The sequence below is a fragment of the Pelodiscus sinensis genome, chromosome 3 (genome assembly GCF_049634645.1).
Source record: "Pelodiscus sinensis isolate JC-2024 chromosome 3, ASM4963464v1, whole genome shotgun sequence".
NCBI lineage: Eukaryota > Metazoa > Chordata > Testudines > Trionychidae > Pelodiscus > Pelodiscus sinensis.
The window spans coordinates 51677980-51699839 of record NC_134713.1 but is presented as its reverse complement, the minus strand read 5'-3'; the positions used below and the strand labels follow the sequence as shown (position 1 = coordinate 51699839).

General features: G+C 42.5%; 1 protein-coding gene across 11 annotated transcripts in view; it reads right to left on the bottom strand.

Annotated features, from left to right (window-relative positions):
* COL19A1 (collagen type XIX alpha 1 chain) overlaps positions 1-21860 on the bottom strand; it is a 372523-nt gene that overhangs the window by 41742 nt on the left and 308921 nt on the right. For all 11 annotated transcript variants that reach the window (XM_006127229.4, XM_014575574.3, XM_014575570.3 and 8 more), the window contains 7 exons: positions 16190-16234; positions 14269-14313; positions 12332-12394; positions 11040-11075; positions 10825-10869; positions 3788-3949; positions 3397-3463 (listed from right to left, as the gene is read on the bottom strand). In XM_006127229.4, the coding sequence (XP_006127291.2) occupies positions 3397-3463; positions 3788-3949; positions 10825-10869; positions 11040-11075; positions 12332-12394; positions 14269-14313; positions 16190-16234 (463 nt within the window). The remainder of the gene's footprint in view (positions 1-3396; positions 3464-3787; positions 3950-10824; positions 10870-11039; positions 11076-12331; positions 12395-14268; positions 14314-16189; positions 16235-21860) is intronic.

The window sequence follows — 21860 nt, the reverse complement described above, 5'->3', positions numbered from 1 at the left end:
CATTTCTGTCCATGAATGACAACACACAAACCTAGGGCCTGATCCTGTAGTAAGGATGTTAAAAGACAGGTAATAAGAGGCAACAATTTGGATCGAATACATGATTAACGGAAGGCACTCAAAAGGAGCTACCCTGACTGTGGCTCTGCAGTATAAATGTAGTAAAAGCCTGACAGCCCGACTCCTACTACAATTAAACTGCAGAGTTGCAGCAGGGGTAGCTCCTGGACCCAGTGTGACCTGGGATGGAGCCTCTGTTCACCTTGGCTGGCTGCCAACAGGGGCTGCTTCACTGCAGAAGCTCATGTTCACAGAGGGGGTCCCAATTCCCCACTTGGATCCCTTTTAAGCTGGCCCCTCCCAGCACCATCGCCTGCTCTGCCCCTCTTGCTGCCTCTGATATAGAGGAAGTAAGGGGTGGAGAAATGCAAGCAGTCGACTCGACTACCCAGTAAGCCTACGCTTATTGGGCGGTCAACTAATTGACTACTCTCTTGCATCCCTAATCTGTAGCCACTCCATGTACAGGATTCCTATTCTCATTGGCAGGATTTCCATTTACAAGTATAGGCACATACCTATCTTGTAACAAATTGATTATTGTTCTGCAGAAGTTTGGTCCAGTTGTTAGTGCTTGGATTGTCATGTCAGAAAGACAGGTTTAATTCCCGAGCTTTGCAATGTTTTGAAGGCTGCACATTCAACCTTAACTTTGCTTCTAGTAATCACTATGGTGGAAGGGAAGGAGGGAGATATCTGAAGGCATCATGAACCAAGCAGAGCCAACTGATAGGGAAAATGGCTTTGAGGTACTGGGGGAAATAACTTTCCACTGAGGACTGAGAACTGGAAAATTCTCTACTAAAGATATACTAATTTATTCCTCAAATAGGAAAACAAACAAACAAACAAACAAACAACTCTATGGGTGTGTGTAGACTACACCTCTCTGTGGACAGAGAGATGTAGATTAGGTATGTCTAAATTGCTAATGAAGTGGGGATTTAAATATCCCGTGCTTCATTAGCATAAACATGGCTGCCGCTTTTTTTCAAAACAGAGCTTTTTTAAAAAAAATGGCAGTCTAGACACAGATGTCAAAAAATAAACCCTTTTTCATTTTTTGAGGAATACAGGATCTGTCGAAAAAGGGCTTATTTTTTGACAAATCTGCGTCTAGACTGCCGCTTTTTTCTAAAAAGCTCCGTTTTGAAAAAAAAGCAGCGGCCATGTTTATGCTAATGAAGAGCGGGATATTTCAATCCCGCTTCATTAGCAATTTCAACGTGTCTAATCTACATCTCTGTCAACAGAGAGGTGTAGTCTAGACACACCCTGTAAGTCTAAGAGGGGTAACTATGATAGTCTTTAACTTTAAAAACAACGAGCAGTCCTGTGATTAGAGATTTTCACTTTGTTTTTGCAGTTTGGAAAGGGGAGGGATGCGTGGCTGTGGCCCATCTGAGTTCAAAACAGTGAGTTAGTGCAATTATGGTGGGCACTGTGGATATGAGGGCAACCCAGCCATTTCAATACAGAATCATAGAATTCTAGAATACTAGAACTGGAAGTGACCTTGAGAGATCATGAAGTCCAGTCCCCTGCCCTCATGGCAGGACCAAGCAACATCTAGATCATCCCTGACCAGGGCTGGACTAATTGGTGGGTAAGCTGGACAGCTTCCCGGGGCGCCAACCGATGGGGAGCACCTGATGGCAGCTATAAGCAGTGCGTGGCACCCCTTATAGCTGCCATCAGGTGCCGCACACCTGGCTCCCGGCGGGCTGCAGTGGCCGCCTGGGGTGGGAGCCGCGTTAAACCCGTTAGTGCCCTCCCCCCCGCGGTCGCGAGGCCCTGCACAGCTAGGCACGGCTCGCCTGGGCGGCCCCGGGCTGCACATCAGCGGCGGTGGCTGGACAGCGCATGCGCCGTGTGCCCAGGGGCGGGCCTGCGTGCCCCGGGGGCAGGCTCGTGCATGCGCCGTGCTCTGGAGGTGGGCCCGCGCGCCCCATGAGGGCAGGCTCATGCATGCGCCATGCCTGCGGGGGTAGGCCCTCAAACCCTGGGGGTGGGTCCATGCATGTGCCGTGCGCCCATGGCAGCGCTGCTCACCCGGGGCGCCAAAATGGCTTGGGCCGGCCCTGTCCTTGACAGGTGTCTGTCTAACTTGCTCTTAAATATCTCCAGTGGTAGAGATTCCACAACCCCCTAGACAATTTATTTCAGTGTTTAACCACCCTGACAGTTAGGAAGTTTTTGCTAATGTCCAACCTAAACCTCCCTGCTGCAGTTTAAGACCATTGCTTCTTATCCTGTCATCAGAGGCCAAGGAAAACAATCCCTCTCCCCTAATACCCTTTTATATACCTGAAAACCATTATCATGTCCCCTCTCAGTCTTCTCTATTTCAAATTAAACAAGCCCAATTCTTTCAGACTTCCCTCATAGCTCATATATAACAAAAGGCAGAGTTTACACTGCTACTCTGTCACTTTAACTTTGTCACTTTCTATTTCGTTGCTGAAACCAAAGACTTTTGCTGCCAAAAGTGGCACTAGAGCATGTACACCTCTACTGTTTTGTTACCAAAAGCTACCTTTTTGGTGGCAAACCTTGCAGCATAGACAAGGCCAGAAAGAGGGGGATGGGAGGTACCCGTTCTGAGATGAGCAATGCTGTCTGAGGGAAAGAAAGGAGAACCTAGCCATGTCTCCATTTGCTCCAGAGCCTGAATAGTGACACAGAAAAATCTGAGCACAGCTTTGGTGATGCTTATTGCCCTCAGGGCTATGCCAGTACTATCTAAAACTTACATAAGCTCCAAGCAGCCTGAGTTCCTCCCTTTCTGGTTTGGGCTAGGTCAGAAATGCTTTAGCCATTCATGTTACTGGATGCTTTTGCTTCCAGCCTTGACTAGAAACCATAAGGACAGATGTGTATAAACATGAAAAAAAGGATTGTTTTAAAAAGTGAACCTCAATCAAGCTGCAGTTTGGCCTCCATTTGCATTTTGGGTTAATCCTTGGGGTAATTATATATTTGTATTTTATCAAATTACAAATTATATATTTGTATTTTATCAGTCCACCCTCCTTTAACAGTGAACAAACAAGCACGATAATAGTTCAAGACTTAAGAAAAAGGACTACAATAAATACAGAATTACTGGAATGAAGTAAAGGGGGTAGCCGAGTTAGTCTGTACAGAATAAACTTAAAAACAAAGTGCCACCAGACTATTTGTTGTTTTTTGGAATGAAGTAGACTTTCACTTTTATTATGTTTAAGTATAAATAGTTAATCAAGCACAATGAAATTCTTGTACAATTGTTTAGGAAGCATACACAAAGATTATGCAGAAAAAAAACATTTAGAACAAAACATCATATTTTCTTACCTTCAAAAACCCTAAGAACCTCTTGTCGGATGTATTTTTTTATTTCTTCAAATGTATCTGGGTCAGCCTGATGCAAAAATAAAGAGCCATTCATTTAATGAAGCTTCACTTATAAAAAAAATCTTAAACTATCTTCAGTCTAGCAGAGGCTACCAGAGTTTAGATATACAACACCAACAAACAAATAAACCAGGAAGACTAAAAATGATGACTTGATTGCTTGCACTGATTTTTCATTTGATAACTGAGTAATTACACAGCTCAGAATAAGTTCAGTATTTGTGATCTGCTTGTACTGGATATGTATGGATTCATTTCCACTCTGCAACACACAAAGCGTTTACTTCTCTAGGTTCCAAAAGCAACCAACCAGAGCTCTTTCTTTTCTTACCTGAAGACCTGGAGGACCTGGGGAACCCTGTTGACCTGGTGATCCTGGGTAGCCTCTGTCTCCTGGTGGTCCAGCATGCCCTATGACCCCCTTTTCTCCTGGAGGACCAGGCTTTCCTCTTTCACCTTGCGGACCTTTGTCCCCTGGAATACCTTGATCTCCCTATCCAAATTAAGAAGCATAGAAGGGATTGTTATTATATACCAGTCTCATCCATTATAATTAATTAAAACTGCTGAGAAGAAATTTCTTCTTTCCTCAATGACATTGAATGTCTATTTGGAGAGAGAAAACATTCCAAAAAATAATTCAGAAGCTGATGCTTTCTTTGAAAAACAAAGGCAACAATATTCTCTTTTCATCTGTTGTAGTGTTTACATTCAATGACCATAAATGTTTATGAACAAGAATGAAATAACACCCAATGATAACATTGGGCATTACTGTACTGCATTTCAAAAGATGGCCTCTCTCTTAAAAGCTCTTTGATCATTACGCTTGATCAAGAGACTGTTTCCTATCAATCATTCACATTTATATGGTCCCCACTATCATAGTATCTGAGCGCCTGACCATCTTTAAAAACAACAAATGGTCTGGACTAACGAAACTCTATAAACACTCTACTAGACGATTTGTTGCTTTTTCTTTAACAGACTAACTCGGCTACCCCCTGAAGCTCCTGACTATCTTTAATTAATCCTCAGCACCCCGTGAGGTAGAAGTACTATCATCCACATTTGATGATATGGACCTAAGACCCTTGGGGCTGTGTCCAGACTCAGGGTTTTTTTCGGGAAAAGTAGCCTTTTTCCGAAAAAACTTCCCCTGCGTCCAGACTCAAGCCGCGTTCTTTCGAAATTAAATCGAAAGAACGCGGCTTTTCTTTCGATGGCGGTAAACCTCATTTCACGAGGAAGAACGCCTTCTTTCGAAAGTTCCTCTTTCGAAAGAAGGCGTTCTTCAATGTAAATAGGGCTTCTTCAAAAGAGAGCATCCAGACTCACTGGCTGCTTTCTTTCGAAAAAGCAAGCCGCTTTTTCGAAAGTTCAACGTGCAGTCTAGATGCTCTCTTTTGAAAGAGGCTTGCAGTCTAGACATAGCCAAAGTGACTGAATGACTTACCTCAAGTCACAAAGGATCAGGCCAAACTATTAAAGGACTAGAACCACTGAACCACAGAAAGCTTAACCTTCTCTCTAGTGAAGACCTACAGTTGACCTTATTAGCAGCAGGTTGTGGTAGGTCTAACACATAAAACAAGCTAGAAGGGACACAATATAGATATAAATTGACTAAAAGGAGTTATACTATAAAGTGCAAATATAACTGAATGTTAGTAGTTCAATGAAATGCTACTGGGAGGTAAATATGAATTAGCATTCAGCATAGCAAGTATTTACAAGCTGTGACCAAAGGGGAGCTGTACTAGCAATCTGGCTTGCACTCTCAATGGGACATGCCTCCCTACTAAACTGAGTGAAGTAGCAATAAGATGCACTGTTGAATTCTATGAACTGTGTTTGTCCCATAAGCCATATTTTGGTCATCCCTGCTCTAGCGTCCACAAAAAGTGAAGAGAAAGAACTATATCAGAGCAACACAGTTTCTACTGAGTCAGGACATAATACATCAGTGGGGATATTTATGTGCCATGTGCACGATACAGTACTAAAGGAATACACAGACTCAATATACCAGACATAAATTAGACAAAAGAAATACAGGCAGTCCCCAGGTTACATGGATCCGACTTACATCGGATCCCTACTTACAAACGGGGTGAGGCAACCCCACACTAGCTGCTTCCCCCCAGCAGACCAGGGAGATGCGGAGCGGCTTTTCTCAGCAGACACCTCAGCTTGAGAATAAAGGACTGAGGGAAGTGAGGTGTGGGAGAATAAAACTGAGCTCTGGAGAAATGTTTGGCTAGAGTTTCCCCTATAATATGTACCAGTTCCGACTTACATACAAATTCAACTTAAGAACAAACCTACAGTCCTTATCTTGTATGTAACCCAGGGACTGCCTGTACAGTAGACATTTGAACAGCTCTGGCATTTGACCTTGATGGTAAAAATGTAAGAAATTAAGTGCATGTGTTTTTCTAAGCTTAGTGTATTCCACAGTTTCAATTCATCAAAATAATAGCATATATAAGAAGTTATTTTTAATATTTACTTCCTTGCAAACAAAACAAATCAAAGGTCAGCATTTCAGCCAGCAACAGATTTAATCAGGTCTTGGGTGCTCCTGGCTCAGATGTCCCTTGATTTGTTTTGTTTGAAGGAATTAAATCTTTAAGAATGACTTAATATAGTTGTTATTAGTCTGTTGAACTTAAGCTGTGGAACAGTATGCAGCAAGTCATGCATTTGAACCACTAATGAGCAACTGATAGCCCTTAAGGGTCACTGACTCTCCTTGCTGACTCACTTACATTAATGTTAAGTTACATTATTGCAAGTGACTATTACAAAGAAATTATTTTTTTTACTAAGTCCTGAATGCACAGTGATAAAAATGAAGTAAACAAAATTATTAGTTGTATTAATAAACTGCAATGAAATGAATTGATGGTAATCTGTACAGAGATTGAAGCATTACTGACTCCTTAAATAGTAAAACTGTAACTGTACATTGTAGGAGTAAACACAAAACTTAAAGACTTCAGGGAAAAAAAGACACACAGCAAGTGAAGGATGTATAGCAGAAATTTAGAGATCTCTTTTTATCTGTTATTTTAACCTCCAAATCTCTGATTTCCAATGAGTTAAAGCTTATTAAACACTTATTGAGAACACTGTGATTTGTGATATTTTACTGAATTAATTGAAATTGTAATGAATTTCTGACTGGGGTTTAAATTATCAATGGTAAACGTGCAGGCAATAATAGACTGCAGAAAGGCTGTAACTGCAAAAAAACCTCTAAATCCTGTAATCTCTGCACCCAATATATCAATGTAACCTGTCCCAAACTGCTAACAATTGTGCACATTGAAGGTTTCAGAGTGTCACAATAACATTCTCCTACAGCTATGGATTCAAGGGATACATTAGCATGATGTTTTTAGACAATTGCTCTGCCAGTATTACTGAAGTGGACTAATCTACACTCACTTAGCTTCTTATGGAAAAGTCTACTAAGCATGTGTAATTATATTTTGGGAGAAAAATATAATATGTCTGATGAAGGCTTTGCTGCGCATGCAAAGCTAATTCACCATTGTAAGGTGTGCAAGAACTCAACAGTGCAGATGGGCTCCTTTCTGACTCTAAGGCCTATGCCCCAATAGTGAAACCAGAGAAGCATTCTAAAATGAGCCTGATGAGAAAATCCTGTTCTGGAGTGAGTACAGTATTGAAAGTTAAAAGAATAACCAGCATTATGATTTAACTTTTTTAGATTGAAATTGGGTATGGAAAAAATGTCAACAGACCCAGTTCTGCTCTGGAATCATTATGAATTCAAACTAGACTATAAACAAAAGAGCAACCTGAGGTAGAGTAGTCTTACAGGAAGCCTAATTTAAGAGTTTCAGCAGTGCAAACATATATATAATTATCATTTACTGGTTTAGGTTTAAGGACATATAGGGTATCACAAAAAAATTAGAAATGTTGATTTCTTTTTGGCAAAAATGCTATTGCATATGCACAAGTGGTCTCATACAAGTATTCCTAGGAATCTATGATATTTTAATAATGTCATAGCTATTTAAAAAGAATGTATTTGACACCTCTAGTTACATAGCATTTACAAAATATCTATCATTGCTGTGTGTAATCATGTAAAGAGTTTGTAAAGTGATCTCAGTTTACATTCATCCACCTTGGTCCTGTTCCTGCTTAAAATGGACTCAACAAAGACTTAGGTATGAAATCATCAGCACTATTATTTTTTTCTCCTTTTCATTTTGCCCTTCAAGAATTGATGCTTCTCTTATTTTATAACCATTACAACTGCTCTCACCCTGAAGAAGGTATCCTGGAGCTATGAATGAGAGAAATCAAGGAAGGGACTGTTGCAAGAATGGACTGACTTGTGCTATTTTCTGTAATTGTTGAACTCTCTCTCAAAGGCTTTATCACCTTCTCCAAAGTAAATGTCTCCTCTCTGATTGGCACTACAGATCTCTTATTTGCAATGCAGACTTGTACTGTCCATTCTACAATTGGTCCCCATGCAAATCTACGGTTCACATCAATGGGACTAGTGTTTGCAGAACAACTGAAGAATTTGAAAAATTGATTCCAAGAGAGGAAGTTAATTTCATCCTCATTCTGTAAACATGGTACAGTGGTTGCATTCATGACCCTTCTGTTTTACAGGACAGTGAGGGATCTTTATAGTTAAAATGGCAAGTATCACTGGAACCATTACGATCTCTAAAATGTCAATGTTTTAAGTATGGCTTTTCCACATATGGAATGCACAGAGGGAAGCTGTTCTCCAAGAAGAGCAGCAGAGGCAGGCATAATTGACCTTGTGTTTTTTGAGAGCAAAGGTATACAATCTTTTCCATTCACTTGGATGGAACTGATTTCTGCCCGAGTGTTAGGGTATGTCTACACTGCATTCCTCTTTTGAGAGAGGAATGCAAATGTAGCCAAGCAAAATTGCAAATGAAGTGCGGATTTGAATTTCCTGTGCTTCATTTGCATAATCGCATCCAGCTGCTATTTCAAAATACCCTATTTCGAGAGAAAAAACACTGTGTAGATGCGAAAAAACCCTTCTTTTGAAATAACCGTTACTACTTAAAAATGAGGATTAACGGTTATTTCAGAAGAAGGGGTTTCTTTCAAAATAACCGCGTCTACATGGCGTTTTTCATCTCAAAATAGGGTATTTTGAAATAGCGGCTGGACGCGATTATGCAAATGAAGCACGGGCAATTCAAATCCGTGCTTTGTTTGCAATTTCGCTCAGCTGCATTTGCATTCCTCTCTTGAAAGAGGAATGCAGTGTAGACATACCCTTAGGGTACGTCTAGACTACAGGCTTCTGTCGACAAAGAGTGTCTAGACTACAGCCAGTCCTGTCGACAAAGCAAGCCGCTTTGTCAACAGAGAGTCTAGACGCTCTCTTTTGAAAAAGCACAGTGTGGATGCAATAGCACCTTTTGTCAACAGAACTCTGTCGACAAAAGGAGTTATTCCTCATGGAATGATGTTTACCGCCATTGACAAAACTGCCGCGGTCTGTTGACTTATTGTCAACAACTCGGTGGTAGTGTAGACGCAGGTATAGTTTTGTTGACAAAAGTCTACTTTTGTCGATAAAACCCTGTAGTCTAGACACACCTCTATAGTCCAACTCTGGTTCAGAGAGAAGCAAGGGCCATGATCCTAGCCTTCTTACCCCTTTTTGGTGTCTTACTCTTTAGTAGCAGAATGCAAGGAGCACAAAAGCTACTGCACAGAATGGTGAAGGGAAGCCGCTTCTTGTGTACTCCTCTGCCCCACTGCTCAGAATCCCACTAACTATATTTGACTGATGCTAGAATGGGTTGGCCCTTTCAAAGAGTCAGAAAAGTTGTAAGTGCACCCAATGTATGTTTCAGTGTCAAACCTCTCTATGGACAGCCTTTTCTTTTAACTTTACCTGAGAGGATACTACATAAGAACATAAGAACAGCAATACTGAGTCAGACCAAAGGTCCATCTAACCCAGTATCCTGTCATCTGACAGTGGCCAACAACAGATACCACAGAGGGAGGGAACACAACTGGTAATCCTCACGTCATCTCTCTCCTGTTATCCATTTCCAGACAAATCGAGGCTAGGGACACCATTCCTACCCATCCTGGCTAAAAGCCATTGATGGACCTAGCCTCCATGAATCTATCTAGCTCTTTTTTGAACCCTGTTAAAGTTCTAGTATTCACAACATCCTCTGGCAAGGAGTTCCACAGGTTGATTGTGTGGTGAGTGAAGAAAAACTTCCTTTTGTTTGTTTTAAACCTGCTGCCTATTAATTTCATTTGGTGACCCCTAGTTCTGATATTGTGGGCATAATTAAATAACTTTTCTTTCACTTTTTCTACACCTCTCATGATTTTATAGACCTCTATCATATCCCCCCCTTAGTATCTTTTCTACTAGTTGCATGGATAATCAATAAAATTAAAGAACACCGTAAAGGGCAAGATAGAGCAATAGAACATAGTATGTAGTGGAATGTTTAATTAGAACATGATTCATAAGGTTCATTTGGGTCCTTTACTTTTAAAGGCAGGAATAGAAAATATCAAAACATTAGTTAACATGGAAATTATTGTAACTGATACAAACTTCACTCTTTCTCTACACTATAATCTTGAGTTCCTTCTGTTACCCTAGGGACAGGATTTTCTGATACTCCAACTAAAACATGTTGTTAATGTTGTTACATTGGAATTGTGGAGCTTTACCTCCAAGGAACAGAACCATCAGCAGTAGAAAACTGCTGATAGAGCCAGAGCCAGAACTAGCACTTTTGTGTGAGCTTGGAAAATATTTTTTGTTACATCCCCCAAATATAACTGATTAATGGATACCAAAATCACACCACTATGCACAACACTGCCTAAGTGAAGTGATTTCTGGACTTCCCCCACTCAAACTTAATTAAATTGTTTCATATAAAATGTGTGTATGTGTGTTGGAGTCCTGGCAAGGGTAGGCCGGAATCTTTATTGCTCCCTCAGCTGCCTACTGTAAGAGTAGAGTTTTGGTTCTTGTTCCTTTCCACAAGTAGTGATTGATTTAAATTGTTAAGGCCATCTTTGCTAGAAAAAATGCTACAAACCTTTTCTCTTTACAAATGCAGGATTTCTCCTTTACAACTCTAGCTCCCCAATACAAGGGGGGCCTCTGGCCCTGACCTACTCAAGACCTAAAAGCCGACCCTTATTGAAGTTCTCACTAAAACTCTTTGTTGCTTTTGTCTCTAAGATTTAAAAATGTATTAGTCAGACACCTGGATGTTTTTCAAAGAGCCAAGTCAAATAATGGTATATACTACAAAGGGTTATTATGCTAAGACTTACACGTTCTCCTTTGGGACCTCTGTCACCTGCTTTTCCCATCAGACCCTGAAAATAATTTTTTGAAAGTGTAAAATGACTTGCTTGACAACTTGATTATACATTAAGTTATTAACACAGCTGAAAGTAATTGTCTGTGACTAAGAGTTACATTATCTGTGAAAAATAGAATCTAAAATTAAATTTTCCTACTAACAATCCAAATTAAATTTTCCTACCTGAGGTCCTGGTAATCCATCTTTTCCATTTATTCCCTGTAAAAAGAAAACTATGTTTTAAGTTAACTATAGGCACCTAAATATGTTAAAAATAAGAAACAGGCAAGGGAAAATCTTGTGATCTGTGATGGAATTAATAAATATTTTGAAAGATGTTAAGGAGAATAATTTTTCTCCCTTCTCCTTGTTACACCCTTTTAGGTAAGCCGTTATTAAGCCCCCTTTCAGTCTTTTCTGTTCCAAACTAAACATGCAATTATTTCAATCTTCTCTTATACATCATGTTTTCTAGACCTTTAATCATTTTTGTTGCTCTTTGGACCTTCTCCAATTTCTCCACATCTTTCCTGAAGTGTGGTGCCCAAAACAGGACACAATACCCAAAGTGAGGCCTAATCAGTACAAAGTAGTGCAGAAGAATGACATCTCGTGTCTTGCTTACAACATTCCTGTTAATGCCTCCCAGAATTATGTTTGCTTTTTTTTTGTAACAGTGTCACATCGTTGAGTCATATTTAGCTTGAAGTCCACTATGAATCCTACATCCCTTTCTGCAGTACTCCTTCCTAGATAGTCACTTTCCATTATGTATGTGTGAAACTGATTGTTCCTTCCTAGGTGAACTTTACATTTGTCCTTGTTGAATTTCATCCTATTTACTTCAGACCATTTTTCCAGTTTGTCCACATCATTGTGAATTATAATCCTATCCTCCAAAGTACTTGCAACCGCTTCCAGCTTGGTATCATCTGCAAACTTCATAAGCATAATCTCTGCCATTATCTAACTCATTGAGGAAGATATTGAAAACAACCGGTCCCAAAACTGATCTTTGCAGAAGCCCACTTGTTATGCCCTTCCAGTATAACTGGTCACTATTGATAATTACTCTCTGAGAACGGTTATCCAACCAGTTATGCGTTCACCTTATTTTATTGATAAAAAGGTCAGATGAGACTATATCAAATGCTTTACTAAAGTCTGGGTATACCACGTTTACTGCTTTCCCCTTATCCACAAGGCTTGTTAGTCTATCAAAGAAAGCTACCGAATTGGTTTGATATGATTTGTTATTGATAAATCCATGCTGACTGTTACTGATCACTTCATTATCTTCCAGATGTTTGCAGATGAATTCGTTAATTATTCGCTCCATTATCTTTCCTGGCACAGAAGTTAAATTGACTAGTCTGTAGTTTCTTAGGTCACCCTCATTTCCCTTTTTATAGATGGGCACTATCTCTACCCCTTTCTAGTTTTCATACACACTAGATATGTGATTAACTGCTTACTGGCATTCCAGTTTGCCCGTCTGGCCCAGGAAAGCCGATGTCTCCTACGGGGCCTCTTTCACCCTTAAATGAGAAACACACACACAAATATATACAATTTACCATTTTATATTTAATATATAAGCAGGGCTCGACAAATGCACTCGCCCGCTCGCCTGTGGCAAGTAGATTTTTCCTGCTGGCCTGTGCAGGGGCGGACTAGCCTGGTGGGCTGTTATGACAGGTTGGCCGAAGCCCGCATTACGGGTGGCACGGCCCCATCCGATCCGCTGGCCGGCGGAGGAGCACAGCGCCGCTGGGAAGGGGGAAGTGCTGCGATTCTTCCCATCCAGCTGCCTGCGTGCAGCTCTGGCGCGAGGAGGTGGGGTGAGACGCAGGACACTGGTATGACCTAGCCCCGCTGATTTCAAAGGGCCGTGGCAGCTCGGCGCTGGCCATGTGTCCCTGGGAGCTGGCTGCGGCGCGCGGCACAGCCAGGGCCCGCCTCGCTGGCTCCAGTCTTGCCACAGCCCCAGCCCCAGCCCCCCTTTGTCTCCACGCCGCCCGTTCCCCATGCCTCCCCTGCACCCCAGGACCCCTGCTCTCCCTCTTCCCTGCGACCCTTTGGCTCTGTGCCGCCCTTACAGCCCGCTCCCCCCGATCCCTGCCCCCCCAGCTCTGTGCTGCCTGTTCCATGCACTGCCCCTAGACCCCAATCCCTCTGCCCCTCCCGTTCCCCGCATCCCATTCCCCATGCCTCCACCGCACCCTGTTACTCCCGATCCCTGCATCCCTCTGGCTCAGTGCCTCCCGTTCCCCGCACCACCCCGTACTCTCCCACTGTTCCCTGCACCCCTCTGGCTCTGTGCTGTCCCTGCACCCTGCTCCCCCTGTGGGTCGGGAGTGAAGGGTGCTTGCCCATAGGGAGGAGCTGGACAGGGCAGGGAAAAAGCTGCTGTGACCCAGCAGTGAGTGAAAGGGGGAGTTCACTTGGAGCACCTTTGGCTTTATGGGGAAAAAAATGAAAATGCTACTGGCTATTTATAGGGCTAAAATGCTGGGACAAAAAAGAAAACAAAAAAACCCATTGCAAAATGCAAACGTGTAAAAAACAACAACGGGGGGGGGGGGGGAGGGAATGTTTTGCTTGGGGCAGCAAAAAACCTAGAGCTGTCCCCTGAGGAGGGGAAGGGGATGGGCTGAGCTAAGCTGTGGGATGGGAGGGGGAAAGTATGGGGAAGGGGCTTGTGCTGAGGGGAGGAGGTCAGGAGAAGAAGAATAAGAAGAAAGGGCAAGGCACCAAGGGACAGCGGGGCATGAGGGGAATGGGGGCAGAGGGTGGTGAGGGGGTGGGTATCAGGGAAAAAGAGAGCAAAAGGGGAAGGGGCAGTGAGGGAAGGGGGAGGCACCAGGAGGGTGCAGGTGCCAAGGGATTCTGGGGGTGAAGCAGAAGGGCAGACACCTGCAGGGGAGGGAGGCAGGGCAGGTGTGTAGAGGGAGGTTTTAGGAGAGGGGATGAGGAGAGGGGATGAGGAGAGATTACATGATCAGAGTGGGGCTACTGGAGAAGTGGGCACAGGGCGGAGAGAAGGGCTGGCGGAGGGGGGCAGGTCTCAGGAAGGCTGAGGGCAGTGAGAAGGGCAGGAGTCAGGACAGCAGAGGAGGGTGAGGGGTTGGGGGGGCAGCAGGCACCAGGGGAGCTGATGGAGCAAGGGGAGGAGACATGGCAGCAGAGGGAAAAGGTAGAGGTTTATAAGATATTTATTAATAACCTGGGTGATATTTATTAATAACTTATTAGTAATTACTGTTCTTATTCTTATTAGGAATTTATGCCATTAAAAACACTTTTTGTGGGGGAGGGTGGCAAGTCCCTTTTTTTGTCTGGCGAGTAGGGTTTTCCATAATTTGTCGACCCCTGTATATAAGAATTACAACATAATAATAATAATGCTCACTGGTTCTCCTGGCATTCCCGGGGGCCCTGGAGATCCAGTTTTTCCCTGTGGAGAGAGACCAAAGAGAAACATTTAACTAAAGTATCAGCCCTAAAATATCATTTTCTTTTAAATAAAATAGAAAATATTATGCTTATTTGGTCAAAATGTTATATCATTTATAGTTCACTAAATGCTTTCAGAGGGCTATCAGAAATATTTTGTAATAAATGCTTTAAAACACAGTTGTTTATTTTTATACCATATTCATCCAATTCCTTATCTAAAAACAAATACGGCTTAGTTTAACCAAGTGAAAACCATACTCCAAGCCCTCTTCTTTTCATCCTGGAGCATATATACAGATACAGGAGCAGTACAGCACCTCCATTCCTTTCTGTCTACGCAGTCATGCTCCACTGAGCACAGTCTATGCAGTCAGGTCCGAGCACACAACATTCCACTAGCCCTTAGATACCATTAGTATTGGTTTTGTTGGAATTATTTTTCTTTGACATCCTTGCATCTCTTTTCTTTCTGCAGTGTCTCCACCCTCATAACCATTGAGAAATCCACAGGGAATGAACAGTTATTATTAGGGCTCTTTGTCACAGAGATTGCGGATTCCAAGACTTTCTGTGACCCCTATGACTCTGCAGTGGCTAGTGTGCTCAAGGAGCTGGTTGAGGGCCAGCCGGTGAGGTGATCCCAGGGACAGCCACACTGGCCACTGCTAGAGTGGCTCTGTAGCAAGCCACTTGGGTATCCCCACAATCAGCTGCAGCAGCTGCTGCTGGAGTGAACGATGGCCAGACACATTACCTGATCTCCAGCATTCTGGGGATTGCCTAAACACCAGATAGCACAGCTGGTCTCAGGGACCACCCAAGCAGTAGTCTCTGGGGTGGCTGGAACAGCTGCTGCTTCAGTGACCCCTGACAGCTGGTGTCCTGGTCCAGCTCCCAACCAGCAGTAGCCCCACTAAGATTTAGTCATGCTACCAATAGAATAAGTCAGGATAGGTCACGGGCCATGAATTTTTGTTTTTCGCCTGTGATCTGTCCATGACTTATACTATAAATACCCTTGATTGAATTGCAGCTGATTAGTCTAATTTGCTCCTGCACTATTAATTCATAATGTCCAACATTTGATGTTCCTACAGCAACATGCCTTGAAACTCTTATGCTATCTCTCACTGGAACAGTAGCTAATGAAAATTTAAAGTAGAAATACTGACTACCTTTTTACCACATCCATTTTATAAAGCAGTTACTGAACTGGTTGGCGGTGTCCCAAATTTAATAGTAATAAGTATACTTGCATAGAAACACTGCTGTTATCATGCTGCCTGCTGAACAATGGAAGTTAACCATTTAAAAGCGACCTGAAATTGCAATCTAAATAAAAGTTTAATTTATTTTCCTACATGAAATAAATGCACAATTAAAATGAACAACTGAAATTTATCTTTATAGTTGCATTTATCTTGACTAAAAAAAAATTATGGCTGGGCCCTGTGAGCTCAAATATCTTTCAGAGTCATCTTCTAATATCAATATATTAGAACTATGTTCAGAGTCTTTTTCTCCAAGAATAAATAAAATATCTTCTTCACTTGTCTTTTAATAAACTGATGAGATTCAGGACAATCTCATATACTGTTTTGACACAGTCTATATAAGCAGCTTTGAATTCAGGCCTACATCGCATATTTGTCACATGCTCTCCTATCATTTTATTAAAAAGGCTATCTTCTGATGTTATTAGGATTGGAAACTCTGTAGATCAAGGATCTTGTCTTCGTACATGTCTACAAAATTTCTAGCAAACCATTGATGCTCCACAAATAGTAATTAGTAATATGACAAGCATTTTATATGCTTTTGCATTTTTCAACTTTTCCCAAGAAATAATATGTTTCTTTTGTGATTATACTCACGGGTAACCCTGGGGCTCCTGGTGAACCGGAAGGTCCCTGATCTCCCTAAGGAAAAGATACCACTATATTGTAATATTTCCAGCAAATGAGGACACAGAATCTTCAAACAGTATTTATTAATGAAGATATGTTTAGAATATAGTCTCCTATAGACAACCACCTAACCTCAGGAAGATTCTTACCAACAACCACAGGACATACCACATTAATACCAACCCTGAAACTTTCCCTTGCAACACATATTCCTGTTCATCCATAAATATAATTTATGCCATCATGTGCCAACAGTGTCCTTCTGCTATGTATATTAGACAGACTTCTCAGACACTTCGCCAAAGAAATAATGCCCACAAATCAGACATCAGACATCTTCACAAGGAAAAACCAGTTTATTTCATTTCTACCTACCTGGACATAGTCTTAATGATTTTACTATATGCATCTTACTTCAAAGAGACTTTAACATCAGATTACAGAAGGAAACATCAGAACTTTCATTCATGCATAAATTTGACACTTTACGAATGGGCCTTAACAAAAATGCTAATTACCTTACCCATTACAAAGATAGCTTCCCCACTTAGCACTCCTGATTAGCCATTTATTGACTCATAAACAGCTATTCCCTCCCTCCCTTTCCCTCACCCCACCTTCTGTACTAAATCTGATGTGTCAGTTTAATAATGTGTTCACTTTTTTCATTGTATTCCTTTGGTATATATGGTCATGCCAATTCTCTTCCAGAATATGATCTGAGGAAGTAGGTCTGGCCCATGAAAACTCATCACCTATTAAACCGTCTTGTTAGTCTTTAAAGTGCCACACAGTTTTTCCTTTTGTTTTAGCAAGATCAGGCTACCTCTCTATTACTAGAATAGGAGAGGCAGGATTATACAGTGAACTCAGCAGAGGGACAAGAGTCTGGAACTCCTACATTTTAATATTTAGTTATGCCACTGACTCATTTTTTGGTATTGAATAAATCACTTAATTTGGTACTTTACAAGCATCTTTAACTTCCATGTAACTCTAAAATAGTTGATACTCATACCAATATTATTGATATATACATGGTCCAGTTATTACACAGGGAGGGAGGCCATGAGCATTAGGGTTCTGAATTCTACTTCTGCCTTTACCATAGATCTTTTCTCTAATGCATTGTGCCTTATTTTCAACATATATAAAATAGGGTTTCTGATGATAATAAGCAAGACAAGTATGAGATACTGTGAGAACAAATTAATTGTTATTAGTTTTGAGACTTTCATATCAAAGATACAAATATAACATACTACAGTATTTGGCGCAGACTAGGAATGTCAACATGTTGTTGACAAAATGATTAACTGAGAACCCTAGGTTATCAGAAAACAAGTGAAAGCCAGGGTTGGAGCCACCTGGGGTCTGCCACTCAATGAGGGATCTGCCTTGCAATTTCAACAGTGAATATTTGGGGTACACCAAGATATATAGAAAGGGAAGCCAGGGGTATGAAGAGCCCTGGTTTGTGGATGCAGAGCCAAGAAAATGCTCACCTGGAATCAAAGTGGGTGATACCACACTGCACATGAATGGTGGTTAGGCCTGCTACCTTTACATGATTCAACTTACTTCTCTTCTGTCAGCCCTATTGTGCTTCAACTCATCAACAGCATTCACCTGGGACCTGCTGGCAGTTTCTGGGATCACCTGGGATTTTGATTGCATTACCTTATTAGAAGAATATTTTTATTTCAGAAAGGATCTGATTGCAGTTGGAAGGTTAAACCTGTTCATTAATTTATCAGTTCCCTTGCCTCGTCCCTTTACATATTTCCAGTATTTACCTCTACTAAATTGTTCATATCCTTTCTATTAATTACAAGTTTATTCCTTTTTAAGAGTTGTTGATCTTCAGTTGCTTTTAATTTGTAATATCCTAGAATCCACAAGGGTTACATATTAAGTCATTCATCTGACCACTAGTATGTACTAAGAATGCAATTTAGCTTCAGTGATTAGCAAATGATGGATTGAGACCTCCCATTTGTCCATGGATTTCAGAGAACTCAGTATTGTTGGTCCTAACTGGGACTCAAAACTGGGGGAAGGAGCAAGTGCTTGGGGATCAGATGGTCTCCTGAAGAGCCTACATAGAGACTCATTGTAACATAATCATAGAATCATAGAACCATAGAGCTGGAAGAGACCATAGAAGGCAATCAAGTCCCAATTAAATCAACCCAGCCAGGGCTTTGTCAAGCCAAGACCTAAACACCTCTAGGGATGGAGAATCCACTACTTCCCTAGGTAACCCATTCCAGTGTTTCACCACCCTCCTAGTGAAATGTTTTTCCTAGGCTGTGTCCAGACTCAGGGGTTTTTTCGAAAAAAGTAGCCTTTTTTCGAAAAAACCTCACCTGCGTCTAGACTGCAGCTGCGTTCTTTCGAAATTAAATCGAAAGAACGCGGCTTTTCTTTCGATGGCGGTAAACCTCATTTCATGAGGAAGAACGCCTTCTTTCGAAAGTTCCTCTTTCGAAAGAAGGCGTTCTTCAATGTAAATAGGGCTTCTTCGAAAGAGAGCATCCAGACTCACTGGATGCTTTCTTTCGAAAAAGCAAGCTGCTTTTTCGAAAGTTCAACGTGCAGTCTAGACGCTCTCTTTCGAAAGAGGCTCTTTCGAAAGTATCTTTTGAAAGAGCCTCTTTCGAAAGAGGCTTGCAGTCTAGACATAGCCCCAATATCCAACCTAGACCTTTACCACTGCAACTTGAGACCACTGTTCCTTGTTCTGCTATCCATCACTACAGTGAACAGCCTTTCTCCAGCCTCTTTGGAATCTTGACATAGAAAGTACACTTATTAAGTTTGCAGATGATACCAAGCTGGGAGGGCTTGCGACTAATCTAGAGGATAGGGTCATAATTCAAAATGATCTGGACAAATTGGAGAAATGGTCTGAGGTAAACAGGATGAAGTTTAATAAAGACAAATGCAAAGTGCTCCACTTAGGAAGGAACAATCAGTTTCACACATACAGAATGGGAAGCGACTGTCTAGAAAGGAGTACGGCAGAAAGGGATCTAGGGGTTATAGTGGACCACAAGCTGAATATGAGTCAGCAGTGTGATGCTGTTGCAAAAAAAGCAAACACGATTCTGGGATACATTAACAGGTGTGTTGTGAGCAAGACATGAGAAGTCATTCTTCTGCTCTACTCTGCGCTAGTTAGGCCTCAGTTGGAGTATTGTGTCCAGTTCTGGGCACCGCATTTCAAGAAAGATATGGAGAAATTGGAGAGGGTCCAGAGAAGAGCAACAAGAATGATTAAAGGTCTAGAGAACATGACCTATGAAGGAAGGCTGAAAGAATTGGGTTTGTTTAGTTTAGAAAAGAGAAGCTTGAGGGGGGACATGATAGCAGTTTTCAGGTATCTAAAAGGTTGTCATAAGGAGGAGTGAGAAAACGTGTTCATCTTGGCCTCCGAGGATAGAACAAGAAGCAATGGGCTTAAACTGAAGCAAGGGAGGTTTTGGTTGGACATTAGGAAAAAGTTCCTAACTGTCAGGGTAGTTAAACACTGGAATAAATTGTCCAGGGAAATTGTGGAATCTCCATCTGAGGAGATATTTAAGACTAGGTTAGATAAATGTCTATCAGGGATGGTCTAGACAGTATTTGGTCCTGCCATGGGGGCAGAGACTGGACTTGATGTCCTCTCGAGGTCCCTTCCAGTCTACTATTCTATGATTCTATGATTCTTCCTTCAGGAAGTTGAAGGCTGCTATCAACCGCCCCCCCACTCTACTCCTCTGCAGACTAAATAGACCCAACTCCCTCAGTCTCTCCTCGTAGATCATATGCTCCAGACCCCTAATAATTTTGGTTGCCCTCTGCTGAGCCCTCTCCAATGCATCCACATCCTTCCTGTAATTGGGGGCCCAGAACTGGACACAATACTCCAGATGTGGCCTCACCAGAGCTGAGTAGAGAGGAATAATCACATCTCTGGATCAACTGGCAATGCTCCTCTTAATGCAACCTACTATGACATTAGCCTTCTTGGCTACAAGGGCACACTGTTGACTCATGTCCAGCTTCTCATCCACTGTAATCCCCAGGTCCTTTTCTACAGAACTGCTACTTAGCCAGTTGGTACCCAGCTTGTAACAATGCTTCGGATTCTTCCGTCTCAAGTGCAGGGCTCTACACTTCATCTTGTTGAACCTCATCAGATTTCTTGTGGCCCAATCCTCCAATTTGTCTAAGTCACTCTGAACCCTATTTCTGCCCTCAAGCATATCTACCTCTCCCCCTAGCTTAGTGTCATCTGCCAACTTGCTAAGGGTGCAATCTATCCCCTCATCCAGGTCATTAATAAAGACGTTGAACAAAACCAGTCCCAGAACCAAACCTTGGGGCACTCTGCTAGAAACTGACTGCCATCCTGACATTGAGCTGTTGATCACTACCCGCTGGGCCTGACCTTCTGGCCAGCTTTCTATCTATCTTACAATCCATTTATCCAATCCACATTCCCTTAACTTGCTGGCAAGAATATTGTGGGAGACCGTGTCAAAAGCCTTCCTAAAGTCAAGGTATATCACATCCACTGACTTTCCCATATCCAGAGAGCCAGGTTACCTCAGCATAGAAGCTAATCAGATTGGTCATGCACGACTTGCCCTTCATGAATCCATGCTTATTATTCTTGATCATCTTCCCCTCTTCCAAGTGCTTCAAAATGGATTCCTTAAGGATCCCCTCCATGATATTTCCAGGGTCTGAAGTAAGACTGACAGGCCTATAATTTCCTGGCTCATCCTACTTCCCTTTCTTAAAGATGGGCACTACATTTGCCTTTTTCCAATCATCTGGAATTTCTCCTGATCTCCACGACTTTTCAAAGATAATGGCCAAAGTCTCCTCAATGACATTTGCCAACTCCCTCAGTACCCTTGGATGTATTAAGTCCGGACCCATGGATTTATGTACGTTTAGCTTTTCTAAATAGTTCCTAACCTGTTTTTTCCCCACCAAGAGCTGTCCACCTTCATCCCATATTGCGTTACTTAATGCATTAGTCTGGGAGCTGATCTTGTCCGTGAAGATAGAGACAAAGGAAGCATTAAGTACTTCAGCTTTCCCCACATCATCTGTCACTAGGTTACCGCCCTCATCCAGTAGGGGCCCCATACCCTCTCCTATCACCTTCTTCTTGCTAACATGCCTGTAGAAACATTTCTTGTTATCCTTAACATCCCTTGTGAGATGCAATTCCAATTGCGCTTTTGCCTTCTTGATAACTCCCCTGCATTCTCAACAGGGCTGGCCCCAGGCATTCTGGGGCCCCGGGCACAGGCGTGTGGTGCCGCCCCGGGGTGCATGGCATATGCGTGGGCCTGACCATGGGGAGCGGGCCCCCCCCTAGGGTGCGCAGGCCCACCCCCGGGGTGCATGGTGCATGGGCGGCCCGGCTATGGCCGCTGGTGCACAGAGCAGGGCCTGCCCCCAGGGCGCACAGCTCAAGCGTGGCCCAGTCCGGCCTGGCTGTTGCTGCTGGCGAATGCGCCGGGCCATGTAGGGCCCCATGGCCATGGGGGAAAGGGTGTTGCTGGCCGGCACTGCGGGGATGCGGGCGGGCCAGTGCTGTGGGAGCCAGGCGGTCGGCGCCTGATGGCAGCTG